General features: G+C 43.6%; 1 protein-coding gene across 1 annotated transcript in view; it reads left to right on the plus strand.

The window, feature by feature from the left end:
* Positions 1 to 6,776, plus strand: part of astn1 (astrotactin 1) — a 487,375-nt gene extending 480,599 nt beyond the window's left edge. The window contains exon 24 of the mRNA XM_037682041.1: positions 6,155 to 6,776. Within this exon, the coding sequence (XP_037537969.1) occupies positions 6,155 to 6,392 (238 nt within the window). The 3' untranslated portion in view covers positions 6,393 to 6,776. The remainder of the gene's footprint in view (positions 1 to 6,154) is intronic.
* The last annotated feature ends 9,783 nt before the right edge of the window (positions 6,777 to 16,559 follow it).

A 16,559-nucleotide genomic window follows, 5' to 3' on the forward strand; every position in this document is an offset into this window, starting at 1 on the left:
TTACATTATGGAAAATAATGACCTTTATCACAATATGCTAATTTTTTTAGAAGGACCTGTATATATAAACCCTTCCCACACTCTTGCAATGTTCTAAACTCTTAAACCTACGTCATTTTAACAGCATAGATATATGTACAGTACTGCACAGTAGTTAATGCAAAATTTTATATGGGGACTCACCAGCCTCGTTCCGGTTCTGGTCTGGTTCTGATCAGCTCTCTGCAGCTATTGAACACCAAGATGCTTTTAGAGAGATCCGGACCTTCAGCGAGACAGCACAAAATCCAAATAATCCAGAGAAATCCAATGAAAAAATGTCGGGGTGAGCTCAAGAGAAGACACAGGACCTTCAAGCAATGCCTCCCCACATGAGAGGCTCTCTGGTCCAGCACTCAGATTGACCAATGAAGCTGGAAGTATAAATTCAATTCAGTTTATTTATATAGTGCCAAATCACAACAAAGTTGTCTCAGGGCACTTTACAGAAACATTCACATGCATAAAAGCCAATTAGTAAAGTTCTCTATCTAAAGAGGCCAGCAGACAAGTTGAATCTTGGCTTCATTGCAGTATCCCATCCTGAGCAAGCACAGTGGCAACAGTGGAAAGGAAAAACTCCCATTTAAAAGGAAGAAACATCCAGCAGAACCAGGCTCAGGACAAGCAGCCATCTGCTTTGACCGGCTGTTCTGGTCCATCTCTGATTAGCTCTCTGCAGTCACTGAGCACACTTTTTAGTCAGGTTTGGATCGGATAAAAACTTTCCTTCCATTTTGGCAGAAAGCACATGGTTGGAAGTGCTGTTGAATTCTGGGAAGTGCACTGTTGCCTTGTGGGTAATGTAGTTCTTTTGGACTGGTGATACAGTGTAGAATTATTGAACGAAAATTACAAAATGGCGGCACCTTCCCAAATTATTATTGTTTTTTGTCATTAACTTTTCCCAACTATGTGAGTACAGAGGTATTACTGTACAGTCCACAATCATGTGTCTTGTACAATTTTTTTTTGTCCAGAGTTATGGACTGTACGTCCACAAACCGCGATAGAGTAAGTTCGCAGAAGTCAAACCACAAAGTATTGAGGGACTACAGTATGAGAGCATAAAGAGGTTTTCACATGTTTACTCAGGTATTTTTCTGAATGCCCCCTCTTATGTGCAAAGTCAAGACCTCACAAAGTTTGGAATTATTTCTGTCCTTTAGAGGGGGCTCCCATGTTTTATCACAGACACTATTTTCCGCTTCTATACTCACACAAGGATTTATGATGACAACCATTGCTATTTGGAGCATTCCTCAACTTTCTTGAAAAATGAAAGTATAACAAACCACATTTTTGCGTTATTCAAAGCAAATACATTTTCCCCATTTCCTCCAACCACTGAATAATGTGGCAAAATATTGGGAAACATAAAGAGATTTCAGAAAAATGATATGAACAACAGCATAGCAGCACACTGCCCGAAGATCACGGGGGTTTGTTTCCGCCGTCAGGCCGTCTGACAAAACTGTGTCATTAAAATGACTTTCTGTATTTGAAGTTTCCAGGGTACAAAATGTAACCAAGGATTTTTACATTGAAATTGACATGCAAAAAAGGATTTTTTTTGGTTTAAATTAATTTCTAAATATAGCAAAGTACTCATTTGAAGAAAAAGCTGATGTATCACAAACACATGCTAGAAACGATGGCAATGAAATATAGGTTTCCAGAACTAATATGAGATGGAAATTCAGTAAAATCCACACACCACACTGTCTGTATGATTACAGTGTACGCCTGCTCAGAGCAGCAGCTTATCTGCACAATCAAAAGAGAAAAAAAAAAGTTGTGGGCTAATATCTGAGTGAGTTGGACAAACGGATATTAGTTTTCCACAAAGAATGGAACACACCAGTTGCAGATAAAACATTTTTTTCTTCCCTACTTCTTAAAATGGCATTTATCCCACACAAAAGTTTAAATCCAGTTCATTTTTTACATTGATCCAAACCAGATCATGAGCCACTTGATGCTTTTGTAGAGATAAACTTTCATCACGTTTGCTGCCTAACCTTCCTTTAGTTTCATGAGCAGATACAGTAGTTTATTGAAGTTATGCTGTAAACATATTTTTGAAAAATGTTCCCATAAAAGTATATTTTGGCTATTTTAAAATGATATTATGTGAAAAAGGTTTAAAGCATGAACATCCCACTTGTTGTAGATGACTCAGTTAACAATCTCATCTTGGAGGAATGAGTTTATAAAGAACACGACTGACGAGCTAACAAGTAGACTGAACACAGCCAAAACTTAACTCAGATTGTAAAAAGAAATCTAGTGTTTCACGAAAACCCTGTTTGATAGACACTACACAGCAGTCAGATTCCCAGCACATGGTTATTTAGATCAAATTTGAATGCAAGTAGCGATTTCAACATGGAGGTGTAGCTTTTACTGAACGTGTTGGGTCAATTTGGCTGGAATTTCAAAATATTCTGCCAATGCAATGTGATTAAATTATGATGGTGAGGTGATGGAGGTGGAACCCCCCCAGACTTTTAGCCCTTGCATAAGCAAACTTTCTGTTTTATGATTGCAAATAACCACAGAATTCTATGTAAATAATGGTTTTATATAAAATTAATGAAATAGGAATTGCTATTTATAACAAACAGGTAAGGTATTCATTTTTTTAATAAGTTTCCTACAGAATCCCACGGTTAAATCATCAGAATACCCCTTGGCAAAACTGATCTGAAATAATACAGTATGAACATCATCATCATGTCTTCTTAGACTTTTGGTTTCCTGTTCATCTTTGGAGTCATATTCTGTTTGATTTTGTTTGGTTGGTTTTCATATCTTGATTCCCATCATTACTTCATACATCACTTTCTTTTATGATTGTCTACTGTTGTCATCATTCTTTGTTAAAATCAGGTCTCTCTTGTAAATGAGTCCCCGAGTCTCAATGGGATTAACCTGTCTAAATAAAGGTTGAATGAAAAAAAACAAAAAAACAGCAGCTTCAGGTGTTTTTTGTGTGAACTTTTTATATTTAGTTTTGATTTAACCTTATCTTTTTCTTTTTTTATTTTATAAATCATTTTTAATATTAGAACAGGGGTTACAAGAGTGCTTCAAGATACATATTACTGTGTGTTGTACTTGTATCGTTCTTGTACAGCTACATTACACACGTGACAAACGAACTGTGAATTTTGAATCTCTGTTAAAATTAAAATGACAGAGATAAGAGCAAAAATGCCTGTTTTACTTTCACTTACACATTAATATTATAATACAGTAGTCCCTCACTACTTTGCGTTCTATCGCGGCTTTTCAAAATAAGATTGGACATGACACACAATTGACTGATTGATGGATGAGACGCACGATTGGCTTGGAATTTTTATTTAAAATAAATTATTTTAAATTAGTTAGCACCTGCTGCCCTTCTGTGCAGCCCATACTGCAGGATAAACTTCCTGCTGCAGCTGATCAGCTGTTCACCATGCAGAGCGGATAAGTGGGCGTGGCCAAGAGCGCTTGCAGGAGGCAAAGAGCAGAGGAGGCAGGGCGCTGAAATCATGACATTCTGTGCTCTTAGAGAATTTAGAGTTTAGAAACATTGTTTAGAATATTGCAAGAGTGTAGGATGGGTTCAAAACGCCTTTATTTTAGGGGTGTAACGTACACGTGGGTGTATTGAACAGTTTCGGTATGGCATGTTCAGTTTGGTCCACGTGTGTACCGTTTTGGTTATTTTTTCACTCATTAAATTTTATTAACAAGAGATTATGTGCCGCTGAACTAAAATTCCTAAGCGTGTTTCAGCATGGCGCTATTATCTTACAGCATGCGCAGCATTAGCAGCCTAGCATCTCGTTGCGGTCTCCTGTTTGGGAACATTATGGCTTTCTTGTTAAAAGACAAGCGCAGATCCAAAGCTGTGTGTCGACGTTGTTTCATGGAGATTGGATCTGCAGCAGCAACACGTCTAACTTGTTAACGCACTAGAAACAACATCATCCGAACATGAATGTCTCCTCTACAGAATAGCAGCTTGGTTGGTTCAAAGACTGATAACAGCAGCATTTAAACAACATTTATCAGGTCATTCAGATCGGTCCAAAGCAATAACACAAGCTGTAGGAGTTTTTAAAGCTCTGGATCTATGTTTCTGTTGTTGATGCGCTGGCTTTAAAGTTATTGAGCCCTGCTGCCTACAACATCCCATCACATCAACACTTCAGCCAAATAGTTGTAGCAGCACTTTATAATAAAGCTAAAACTGATATTGTCGACAAGCCTTGGACCAGATTAAAGTCCTGCCCTGATGATGATAAACAAGAGATTCAACCACCTCATAACAAATGATGACCGTTCAAGAAGAAGTATTGTCATTTTGTTATTATTATCTAATTAACTTTTTTATTTACAATTATAATCTTATTAACTCATTTTTTTACCTCTTTGTGTTTTATTCCCAGTCTGGGACAGAGGTAGCAGCTGAGTCTTCTTCCTCTTCAGGGAAATCAGAGATCACCTCCAGCTAAGAAGTCTGTGATGACTGAACTCTGAACTTTTCCAAGAGGTTGTGAGTAATGAGGCCAAATGCAGCCACACTGCAAAATTAGCAAAGCTCTACCTCTTTATTCCTGCTACTGTTGTTAGTGAGCAGTTTTCACCACTGCTGGAGATAATGTCGCTGCAACTAGGTCTGTTGGTCTTTTTGGCCAAAAACTTAAAACGTGATTAGTTTGATTGTAAACAGTCTGTTGCTGCTTAATGTTCTGGTTCTGACTGTTATTGTATTTATTAAGATTTTTATATTGTTAGTATAGTTTATTTATTGTAAAGAGTGCCGTTTATTTTAAATATCATCCAAATGGGTCACTTTTTTGTATTTTTATACAAACTTAGTGTTTACTTGGCATATTTTCAAAATAAACGTTTTGTAAGTCTTCGTTTTGTCTTTTTTTGTACCGAAAATGAACCGAACCGAAATGTGATTTTAGCGTACCGTTACACCCCTACTTTATATATATGTATAAGAAACCTATTTACTACTTGTACTACTATTTCTACTTTGCAGCTTTCACTTACCGTGGGGCTTCAGGGTACGGATCCCCCGTGATAAACGAGGGACTACTGTACTTAAAGACTTTCTTGAACTGTTGCACTCTGAGGTTGGGGTGTTATGAATCAATTCATCGGTTGATGTGCCTCACCTCTGGTGACCGGTACGTCCTGCAGACCTGTGGCTAGACAAAGTGGAAATACCGTGCTGCAGGGCTACTGAATTGGCTGAACAATGAGAGGAAACTGTGTGTGGAATGAATGAAATCTTCTCTCTCTGCCATTTTCTGACTTTAGACAAGCACTTGACAAAGTTTCTATGCAAAAGCCAAGCAGACTGCATCAGCTTCAATGGTTATTTATTGCAGTCGGAGTCCCAGTGAGATGTCTTTATGTGGACACAGTGCATCATGTTACCAGTGGAGATGATTTTTCAGCTGGCCTGGTTTGGCCTAAGGACGAGTTCAAGTATTTCATAGAATCTCTGCGGTATTAGAACTGTGGGGTTTTTTTGGGTTTTTTTTTTTAACAGAACCACCTCTTTGCTTGCCATCTCCATTCAGTTCCTCATTCATTTATTTTCCAGTTTTTACTTGTCATCATCCCTCGCTCAATAAAAATTCGTAGTCGCTATGAGCTTTGGGTCAAAGTTGGAACGTGTGAGTAACAGTGCACCTTTCTCTGTGAGCTGCTTTAGAGAAGACAGCAGCAGTGCATGAGTTGGTTTCAGGTTCTGCCGTGTGGAGATGTCACTGTAAACAACAGCAGAGCCTCAATGTGACTGATGAACTGCAGACAATCAAGTGTAGCTCGTGCCATCAGGACTTTCAGTCTTCATTCAGCAGCTTGACAGCAAACAAACCGCACAGTCCTCCACATTTCCTGTATGCTAACTGGTAACACATCTGTGTGACTCTATCGTGCAAAAATGTTATAAAACAACCTGGACTGACCGAGTATAACTTTTATCTCAGTTCAACTATCACTCTTCATAAGAGGATTTTTACTAATTCCTATGTCCTGAGATGTCACTTGTTTATTTTCTCATCATTTGGCTCTTTTATCTTCCTTGTTCCAACAGGAAAGCTGGCTTGATTCTCTCCCAGCTCGATGAACTCTCCCCGTGGTGTAAAGGTCTCCTTCAGGAGCCAAAGATCGGTCTTCGCAGGATGTCCCTCAAGTTCCTTTCCTGCCGTTACACCGACACCAAAGTGTTTGGGCTCAACTGGCCTGAGATGGGCCAGGATGTACAAAAGGCCTGTGATGAACAGACACTTGCTGTCATGTATAATGATTATGGTGAGCCCAAGGAGCTCTAAAGATTTGGATCTAAGTTTGAATCCAAGCAGAACCCCACATCCTTTAGAGGGAAAAAAAAATCTTGGTTTTGCCTACCTTGGTCAAATATTTTCCATCAAATTATATTCCTAAAACTAAATGCTAATCGGCATGAAATGTTTTGATACACATCAACATCTGGAGTGAAACACGGGTCATCTTTTATAAAGTATCTGCAAAAAAAAAAAAAAAGAAAACCAAAACAGTTTTGCTGAACAACCATGGAGGGCTTTCCACACTAGAATATTTTTGTGATTACACAAAATATGTTTTTGTTACAGCCTTGCGTCCACATAGAAACAACATTTTAGGAGTGATGTTTTTTTTAAAACAGGCTCGAGTGAAAAAAATTTTTTTTTGAAACACCACCCATGCATTTTTGTGTGGACAGCAAAAATGCAATTATTTGAAAACACTGGTGTTAAAGTCCCCCCTCTAATCTGACCTATGAAATAAGCATCCTATTTTGTTGGATTTTAAATTTTCCCCAATAATTTATGTGAAAACTTTCCACTTTGTTTCCTTAATACTCTTTGTTGTTTTCAGTGTTTCCATGTGAATGAGGATGTTTCTAGAAACGGTGCCGAAGTTCATGAGGGAGGTTTTTAGAAACAACAAATGAAAGGATCTTTTCTGTCTGGCCAATTAAAAGGATTTTTGAGATTGTTTTAAGCAAAAACTGAACTGTATCAACATTTAAGGCATTAATCCGTACTAATTCTAAAAGTAAGAGGCTTCTGAACACTTTTTAAAGTACAAGTGTTTTTGCATAAGATTAAAATTCTCAAATTAAATTGCATTTAGTCCATTTTATGATTTGAATCCACCTAAATGAAATAATTAAGACATTGAATTATGATTTTTTTTTTTTTTTTTTTTACTTTGATTAGTTTAATTACCTTTCTATAACTGCACAAAACAATGCATTTTTCATGGTGAAAAGTTCAGGATCTGTCAGGTTGTGCCTGTTAAAACAGAGCGTACAAGCTCTTTGTGTCTCTGAAGCAGACCACATGCAGATGGAAAGCTGCATCACAGAAAAGCAAAACAAATAAAGTAGAATTCATCCATATAAACAGAGGAGGGAGGGCTTCCTGGGATTTATTTTAGTAGTTTAGAAATTTAAAAAAGAAATGTACATAATACTGTCACACAGTTTTAGCAACAATCTATAACCTGCTGAATGTAGTGTTGGTAATTTGCATTTAGAGATGAAGTCGTAAACATCTTTGACAAAATAACAAGAATCCAAGACACACCAGTTTACTGATCGTTTCTATGGTAATGTGCTTGTTTCTAATCTTGTCACATGATTAAAACATCTGTTGAGTTTAAATAATCATAATTCTGTACTTAAACATCAACACAGAAGTTTTTGACCGCAACTGCAAGTTTAAACTTCATGGGTTAGGGTTAGAACAAGTAAGATTTTGCTTGTTGCTAGTTCTTTGAAAAGCCTCAGACTAGGGAATGAACTTTAAATTCTAATCCGACTGACAAGCAAATGGCTAGTCTGAGGCCAAGATCAAAGTGGACTCCTGTCATCTCTCAACCTCAGATATTTTATAGCGGCTCTATGAACACTGTTTTCTAAATGTTCTTGTTACTGTCAGATATGTTTTACATGGTTCTTCCAGCAGAGACTATGATATTCCTTCAGGAAGTGCTACAGCTAGCTGCTACTGTTTGCTTTAGCAAACATATAGAATATTTAATCAGAATAACTGATATAAAATACAAAGTATCATTCACATGAACCACTTTAACTTTTTTAGATTGAAGTTACTGTTACCACAAATTTAACAGCAATCCACTTTGGTCTTGACCTCAGTCAGAATTAGTCGCTTGCATCTAGATTTAAACTTTGTCTTCAAACCTAGGTTGAGCTATCTACAACAGGTAGGATAATAACATACATCTTTTTCACGTCACGTCACATAAAGATCTGAACTTTCACTTTAATTTGTGATGTCATATTGTCTTTTTGCAGTTGCCATATTGACTGCTGGTGTCAGATAAATGCAAATGTATAAATATTTAGCTGTGTTTTTTTATGTGGATTCTAACCTAAATGCTTGTACATTTTGTATAGGCAGAAAAGTATTACGTAAAATCATCACATAGTATTTGACTCCTGTACATAAATATACATGTGGTGATATTTTACAGCATTGATGTCTGCTTTAGTAACTACAATATTGTATTGTGCTGTGTATTGTAGCCTTTGCAAAGTAAATGCACTGATTCTGATCCTAATGTGAATGATCTGATTGGGATGTGAGGACACAGACTTTTGACGTTGAAGTGAACAACAGTAACGAGACAAAATATATGTTTTATGATTTGAAAACAATCTGCATGATACACTGTCTGTGTTTGTCATGATCTTGACTTTTTTACTTTGATCTTTGGTACATCCGAAACACAGAGAGGACATTAAGAAGCGTGACTGTTTCGGCCCGCTTGGAGCCTTCTGATGACATTTCTACTTGTTTGTTTGCGCACTAATTGCTATTGAATTAGTTAATTTGTGTTTCTCCATTACTTATTCCTGCCCGTGCAGCTGTGGTCTCTTGGAAAAGAACTGTTGTCCAAATGTTTAATTAAAATAAATTAACCCATTTAAAATCTGTAAAGTCTCTGCATCATTCATATGTCATTGTGTGTTTGCTTGTGTTCGTTTGTCTTAGCAGATGGTTGCCTATAAAGTATTTTAGTGAGTTATTATTGGATGTACATCTAACTGATTAACTTAGAGTGAACTTTGTTCAAGATGGCTGCACTGCTATTCAACCACAAACAAAAATGCCATGAAGGTAGCTTTAGTTCAATCAGTACTTTTACAAAACACTTTAAACCAGGACTGAGACACCTTCTGACTGTCTCGCTGTTATTTCAGAATGGACCAAGTCGGAAGCCAACTTACAGCTAGCGTGCCTTTGTCCCACCAAGAGGTAGTAACAGAGCCGTAACAGTTGACCTGTTATTCTGTAATCCAGATTTGCGGTACAGAGTAGAAAACGTTGGTTACGTACTGTAACCCCAGATTCTATGAATATAGGCGTAGCCCTTTAAGAGCTGTCGCTTAGTGGGTTTATCCCGTTATGCGCAAGCATCATACTGAAAAAATTAGTCCACGCCCACCTGCTGTGTGGGCCCCACCCGATCCGTATAAATTACATTAAGAGCGGGTAATCTGCTCCCAAATAGCTTATTCTTTTCTTCAGCTATTCAGGAGCCAGTGAGGCCCGACGCTTAAAGGGCTACGCCTATATTCATAGAATCTGGGGTTACAGTACGTAACCAACGTTCTATTTCATATAGGCTTCGCCCTTTAAGAGCTGTCGCTTAGTGGGTTAAGGGCGAAGCGGATGTGGTCCTCGCCTCACTGGGTCCATTCGAACATAGTAAGAAACGGAAGCTTGCCCAAAAAACGTCTTGTCACTCAGCTCCCCATGTGCATAACTACGCATCGCGTAATTGTGTGCCATGCACGCATTGAACGCCGCATGTTGTGTAACTATGCGTTCTGACCAAGCATGAATGCCCCGGAAAAAAACTTTCAACGGGGGAAGATGTTGAAAAGAGGAGGGGGGGGGGGGGGGCATGAAGCAACTGATTCATGATTGAACAGTATAAACAGATTAATATCAATGAACTGATTATTGAACAAATGAACTGATTGGTAACCATAGTCATGAACTGATTAGTGACAATAGAACCAAAATCACAAACACAACTTGTGACTGATAACAACATCTCACACTGTGAAGCATGCAGACAGATGTGAGCTTAAACAGAGTTCCATGAAGAAAACAACAGTATTCATTCTGTTAGAGCACTAAGGACAGAATGTGTCATGGAACGAGCCGTTACATCACGTAGGTAAAAGCGAATAAATGAGCAGGGTGTTGACCATGCAGCCGCAGTGCAAATGTCCTGCATTGACATACCATTATGCAGAGCAGTCGAAGATGCGATACCCCTGGTTGAGTGTGCTTTGAGTTTGACAGGAGGCTCTAGATCTGATGCTCTGTAGGCTTCAGAAATGGCCTCACACAGCCAGTGTGCCGAGCGCTGGATGGATAACGGGCGGCCTGCAGATGCATCTCTATAATGCACAAACAATTGTTGAGTTTGACGCATTGCAGCTGTGCGCGCTATGTAGCACGATAACGCCCGCACCGGGCAGAGAAGATGAAAAGATGCTTCTTCTTCTGATCTGTGGGGGGGAGGGAAGAATCCCTCCAACGATATCTGTCTCGATTTAAAAGAGCTCGTGATGTTTTTAGGCATAAAGGCTGGGTTTGGTCTTAAATCAGCTGAACTACCATCAGCCTGGATTCTGAGACATGACGGAGCGGCAGAGAGGGCCGATAAATCACTCACCCTCTTAGCGGATGTTAAAGCCAGCAGCAGGGCTGTTTTAAGAGACAAGAATTTAAGTGAAACCTGATCCAGAGGTTCAAATGGAGCTTTGATCAGGGCTCGCAGGACCAGTGTTAAATCCCACTGTGGAACGAGTGGGCGTGAAACCGGCCTATGTCTTTGTACACCTTTTAGAAACCGCTTCATCAGCGGGTGATTAAAAGCTGTTCTGTCTCCGAACCCTTCGTGGCAGGAAGAGATGGCTGCAGCGTACGTTTTAATCGTGCTGAATGCCAACTCCCTATCCATCAGCTGTTGAAGAAAGGACAGCACGCCACCTAATGGACATGAGGTGGCCTCCAGACCTTTCTCTGTACACCAGCGCTGAAAGGCCGTCCACTTTGATGTGTACAGGGCTGTGGTAGATGCAGCGCGTGAATCTTGAATTGTGCGCACTACCTCCTGAGGGAGACCCATCTTCTCTAAGCGGGACCGCTCAGCGGCCAGACCCACAAGTGCTGGCCTATTTCCGGGTAACTCCTGATCGCTCCTCCTGCTTGAAGGAGAGCATCTTCCCTCCATGGCAGTTTCCACGGACGACCCGACAACAGACGTTGCAGGACTGGGAACCATGGTGCGTTCACGCGCTCGGGAGCTACCAGGAGAGCTGTCAATCCTTCCTCCTGAACTCGGTTCAGGAACCGTAAAATCAGAGGGGGAGGGGGGAACGCGTACAGAAGCGTTTTGGGCCACGGGCTGTGGGCAAATGCATCCACCCCCAGTGGTGGATCGTCTCGTGGGCTCAGGGAAAACCATAATTGGCACTGAGCGTTCTCTCGCGTCGCAAACAGGTCCACAGCTGCTTTGCCAAACTTCTGCCACGTCTGAAACATCAGGTCTGGATGGAGGGTCCAGTCCGCGTGACGTGGGCCGCCCCTGGACATCACATCTGCTCCTCTGTTCAGAACGCCGGGTATGTAGACCGCTCTGATGGAAAGCAGATTTTGGTGAGCCCAACACAGTAGCTTCCGCGCAATGTGTAACATCTGGGCTGAACGCACACCCCCCTGGCGGTTATGTACGCAGCAGTCACCATGTTGTCTGTGTGAATCAACACGTTTTGATTCTGTAGCACGGGAGCAAAATGCTGAATCACGTTCAGCACTGTGCGACACTCCAAAACATTGATGTGGGCTGATGTGTGGTGGGGCCACAGCGCCCCTACTGCTTGAGATAAGCATGTCCCCCCCCAGCCTGACAGCGACGCGTCCGTGAAGACTGACACGTGTGACGAGGGTTTGCTGACGGGGACTCCCTCTGACAGAACCAGGGTGTTTCCCCAGTGTCGGAGGTCTGCTCTCACGGAGGGAGGGACAGTGATCATCCGTCTCTTTTGTTTTACTGGATCCACACGTAGACGCGCAAACCACCTCTGGAGGCGTCTCATGTGTAACAAACCCAGCGGAACCACTGTGTGAGCTGATGACATCATTCCCAACAGCTTCATGACGGAAACAGCTGTTACCACTTTGCCAGGTCTTACGTGGCGTAGTTGGTTTTTTAGAGTGTCGATTCTTGTTTGTGATAAGCGAGCCGTCATGGTAATTGAATTTAATTCCACTCCCAGATAAACAATTGTCTGGGCCGGGAAAATCGAGCTTTTCTTCCAATTTATGGCGAAGCCCAGATTTAACAGGTGTGATGCCAACACCTGAGCCTGTATCAGCGCTTCCTGTCTGGAGTGAGACAGGAGCAGCAGGTCGTCCAGGTAAAACAAAACCCTCATCCCTGCTCTGTGCAGCGGATGCAGGGCTGTCTCCACACACTTTGAGAACGTACGAGGCGCGAGGGAATACCCGAAAGGCAGCCTGTTGTACTGGTACTTCATCCCTTGAAAGGCGAAACGCAGAAATTTTCTGTGTTTTGGGATGATCGGTATGTGAAAATAAGCATCTTTTAGATCGATGGAAACAAACCAGTCGTTTTTCTGGATGTTGTCCAACAGCTGTCTGTTCGTCAACATGTGAAACGGTCTGTTCATAATCGCTTTGTTGAAAGCTGACAGATCCAGAATCGGTCTCATCCCTCCGGTCCTTTTGGGGACCAGGAAGTAGCGTGAGTAAAACCCTGTGTTTTCCTCTTCGTTGGGAACTCTTGAGATTACACCTTTTATCAGAAGCTCTTGGACTTCTGCATTTAAGGCTGAGACTTGGTCTGGTGATGACAGGACCGTCTCTATAACTCCTCCGAACGGAGGGGGTCGGGTTGCAAACTGCAGCGTGTAACCCTTGCATAACACTCTGTCCATCCATCTGTGCGGCGAACAGGTTTTTTGCCACTCTGCGTAACGTTCGTGGAGTGGACGTGCGTTTAAATGATGTGCCGTGTTTTGAACGGATGTCATCCAATCCTCCGCCTCGACCGCCGTCATGCGTCGCGGAAATGTTTTCCGCGTGACCCAAGGCGAGGCTTCCTCGAAAGGGCTGTTCTGCGCGCGCCCGTGCGCTGTGTCTGGATCGCGGACCAACCTTCATGTCCGGGCGGGGCGGTGTGTGCTGAGGCGAGGCGTGTGTCAGCTGATGACGTCGTGAGGCTGCACGTTTAACGTCGCTGTGCGAACGTTGAGAGGTGGAGGGCGTGATGTCATCAACGCCGTGCTGTCGAAGTGAAGGTTGTGAGCCTCGCGGGAGCGCACGTTTTCTCTGGAGGGACGCGCGCCGCTCTCGCTGAGGGCGGGGCCCGTCATTGGATTCATTCAGCTGTCTCACGCTTATGCCGCCGTGAGCTGCTGATCGCTGAGACGCGATGGATGACGGCCGCTCGCGTTCATTCAGGAGAGGCGTGTGTTGTTTTCGCTGAGAGCGGGGACCTCCACCGGACCCGGCCTGCGGTCCCACATTTATCCCGATGTGAGCCGGTGAGCGCCGGGCAGCTGTGCGTGCATCATCAACACAGCGCCGTTTGGATGGAGGCTGTTTGCCTCGCTCGGGTGCGCGTTTCACACCGCTTGGGTGGTGATCGTGCGGTTCTGATTGACAACAAATTATTTCGCTTACCGTGGTGTCACGTGAGCGTCTGGGCATGTGATGGAGCGACGGTGGATTTAAAAAACCTTTATTTAAGGACACCGGCTCTCTATGTGTGGAGGATGTGTGTGTAGCGGCTGTGAGCTCATCCGAACTTACAGACTGGCTAAAAACAGGCATTTTGATCTTTGAAAAATCATTTATTTCAATTCGTTTGTCATTTATTCACACATCCTCCGCAGACCGTCATTTCTTAAATCTTCTCCCTCGTGAGCTCTGCGGTTTGTTTGCCCCGAGCGCCGTCTGCAGGCGATCTCTGGGGAAACGCTGAAGTGCAGGCTGCCGGACTGAGGAGGGGTGGTCTCTGGCGGGCGGGGCTGGTGGTGGAGCTGGGCGAGACGAAGCTGCTGCTGCTGTGGAGCGTCGATGTTTCTGCCTCTGCTCTCGACGGTCTCTCCAGCGGGCTGGGGGACGGGATGAGCCGCGCGGCTTGATGAGATGGCGCACAGCTTCCGACATCTCCTCCGACTGCTTCGAATTCGCCAGCATGGTCTTCAAGCTGCTTCCGAACAGCGCGTCCGATGAGATGGGGCCCTCCATCAGGTCTTTGTGCAGCTTTTCTGGCAGCAAGGGAGATTGACGAAGCCAGGTGGACCGTTGGATTACCGTCATCCACGCTGCAATCCTCGACAGGCAAACCGTGGAAGCGGCGCACATGTTGAGGATGGTGTCTGCCGATTTACACAGGGAGCTCTTTGTCTCCTCCGGCAGGTCTGAGGCCTCCAGCCTTTTCGACATGCTAAATGCTAACAGCGCCACGTTGTTGTTAGCCGCGGCCGCCTGAAAAGCACACTGGTGGGCTCTGTTGGAGAGCGCGGTCACCGCCTGGTCGTGTTTCCCCGGAGGGACGGGACGCTTCTCCAGCCTGGACAGCTTCGCTCCGAAGGCTTCCGCGAGGCTTGGCTCAAGGGGGGGGTACCGAGGGATAGCCCCGCTCGGTGAACCCCTCCACTCTGGTGATGGGGGCGTAAGTGGAGACGGGCGCCCTTAACCTACCAGGACCGGCTGCGGCCTCGTTCCAGTACGCTGTCACCGCTGGAAAACGAGGCCAAATGGGATCAGGACGGCGAGCCGGCGTGGAGCCAAACCTTCCCGCAAGATCATCCGATCTGAGCGGGGGGGGTGAGGGGACGGAGAGCCCCTTTACGCTAGCAGCTTCCCGGATAATGGCGGGCAGCTCCGAGAGGAGCGCGCCCACGGCAGGGAGCGATGTGGTCGCTGAAGCGGGAAACCCCGGGGGAGTCGAGCATCCGCTCTGCCTCCCTCTTTCCAACACTGCGCTCCCCGGGAGGGAACGAGCGTCGGGGCTGCTGCTAGCGTCACCGGTCCCAGAGGAATCATCCGATTCACTCCGAGAGCCGGCGTCGAAGAAATCCATGGCGTCGTCCAACGAGCAGTCTCCCGCCACGGACAGGCAGTCCTCGATGGTAGCCTTAAACAAGGCTGCTCTCCTCTGCCTTTCCTCCGGTGGAAGTTCGTCACAGAGGCGGCAGGAGGAAGCGCGGGCGACGTGGCGGGGACCCAGGCATCCCTCGCAGGTGTCGTGCCGGTCGAAGCTAAGCAAGTAACCGGTCTTGCAGGAGGGACACAAGCGGATGGTGCTGGAGCTGGACATCTCGACGAAAAGGTCAGTTGTTTTTTTATTGTACTAGCTTGCTGAAGAAAAATGGGAGCAGATTACCCGCTCTTAATGTAATTTATACGGATCGGGTGGGGCCCACACAGCAGGTGGGCGTGGACTAATTTTTTCAGTATGATGCTTGCGCATAACGGGATAAACCCACTAAGCGACAGCTCTTAAAGGGCGAAGCCTATATGAAATAGAACTGATGAGGGAAAAAAACAACTTAGCATTTAATTAAAAAAAAAAAAATTAAACACAAATAATTCCACTAAACTGAGTTAATTTGTCATGTCTACATTTCTGAAAGCTCTTGGTTCTGCAGGATGTGGCCATTAAAATACTGATTTGTGATGAGGTCAAAAGTGGCTTAAAGACTGTCTTAGCAGCTATTATGGAGAACTGTTTATGAAAGTGTTTCATGTTACAGATGCTGAGGTAAAACTGTGGGTCCAACCCAACCCACACTCTGAGTGCTAACCGATGATGTGACATCTTTGATTAAAAAACTTGGGCTTACAAAGCGGTGGACAATGTGCATGCTATTATGAACTGTTACGTTACCTTAATTTAAATTTGATTTTTTTTGAAGTAACAGAAAAAAATTTAAACAACCTCAGTTTGGATAAAAAGTTCATTTTGATGACAAGACTGAACTTTGTTGGATTTTTCACCTGGATTATGGAGCACGAACTTTGATAGTCAGATGAGCTAATGAATAGTCCAAGCACAGCTAAGACCAAAGTAGCAAATTAACTAACACAAAGACTTGGCAATTGTTTTTACACCAGATGACCTTCCTGACTGAACCACAGCCCACTGAGCTACCACAGCCCTCTGTGTGGAGCAGAGAGCTGCCATCAAGGATGCCTGGGGGAGAAGATGGTCAAGGTTAAGGGCCTTGCTCAAGGGCCCAGAGTGGGGCAAATGAGGGTGGAGGTAGGTGTGGGTGTTTCACCTTTCCCATCCACACTTTGATGTTATCGGTCCAGGGAGTCGAACCAGTTAACCTCTGTGCCACCACTCCCCATATATATACTGTGTGTGTGTATATATATATTCAAGGTATATAT

The sequence above is a fragment of the Nematolebias whitei genome, chromosome 9 (assembly GCF_014905685.2).
Source record: "Nematolebias whitei isolate Nwh7 chromosome 9, NemWhi1, whole genome shotgun sequence".
Taxonomy (NCBI): Eukaryota; Metazoa; Chordata; class Actinopteri; order Cyprinodontiformes; family Rivulidae; genus Nematolebias; species Nematolebias whitei.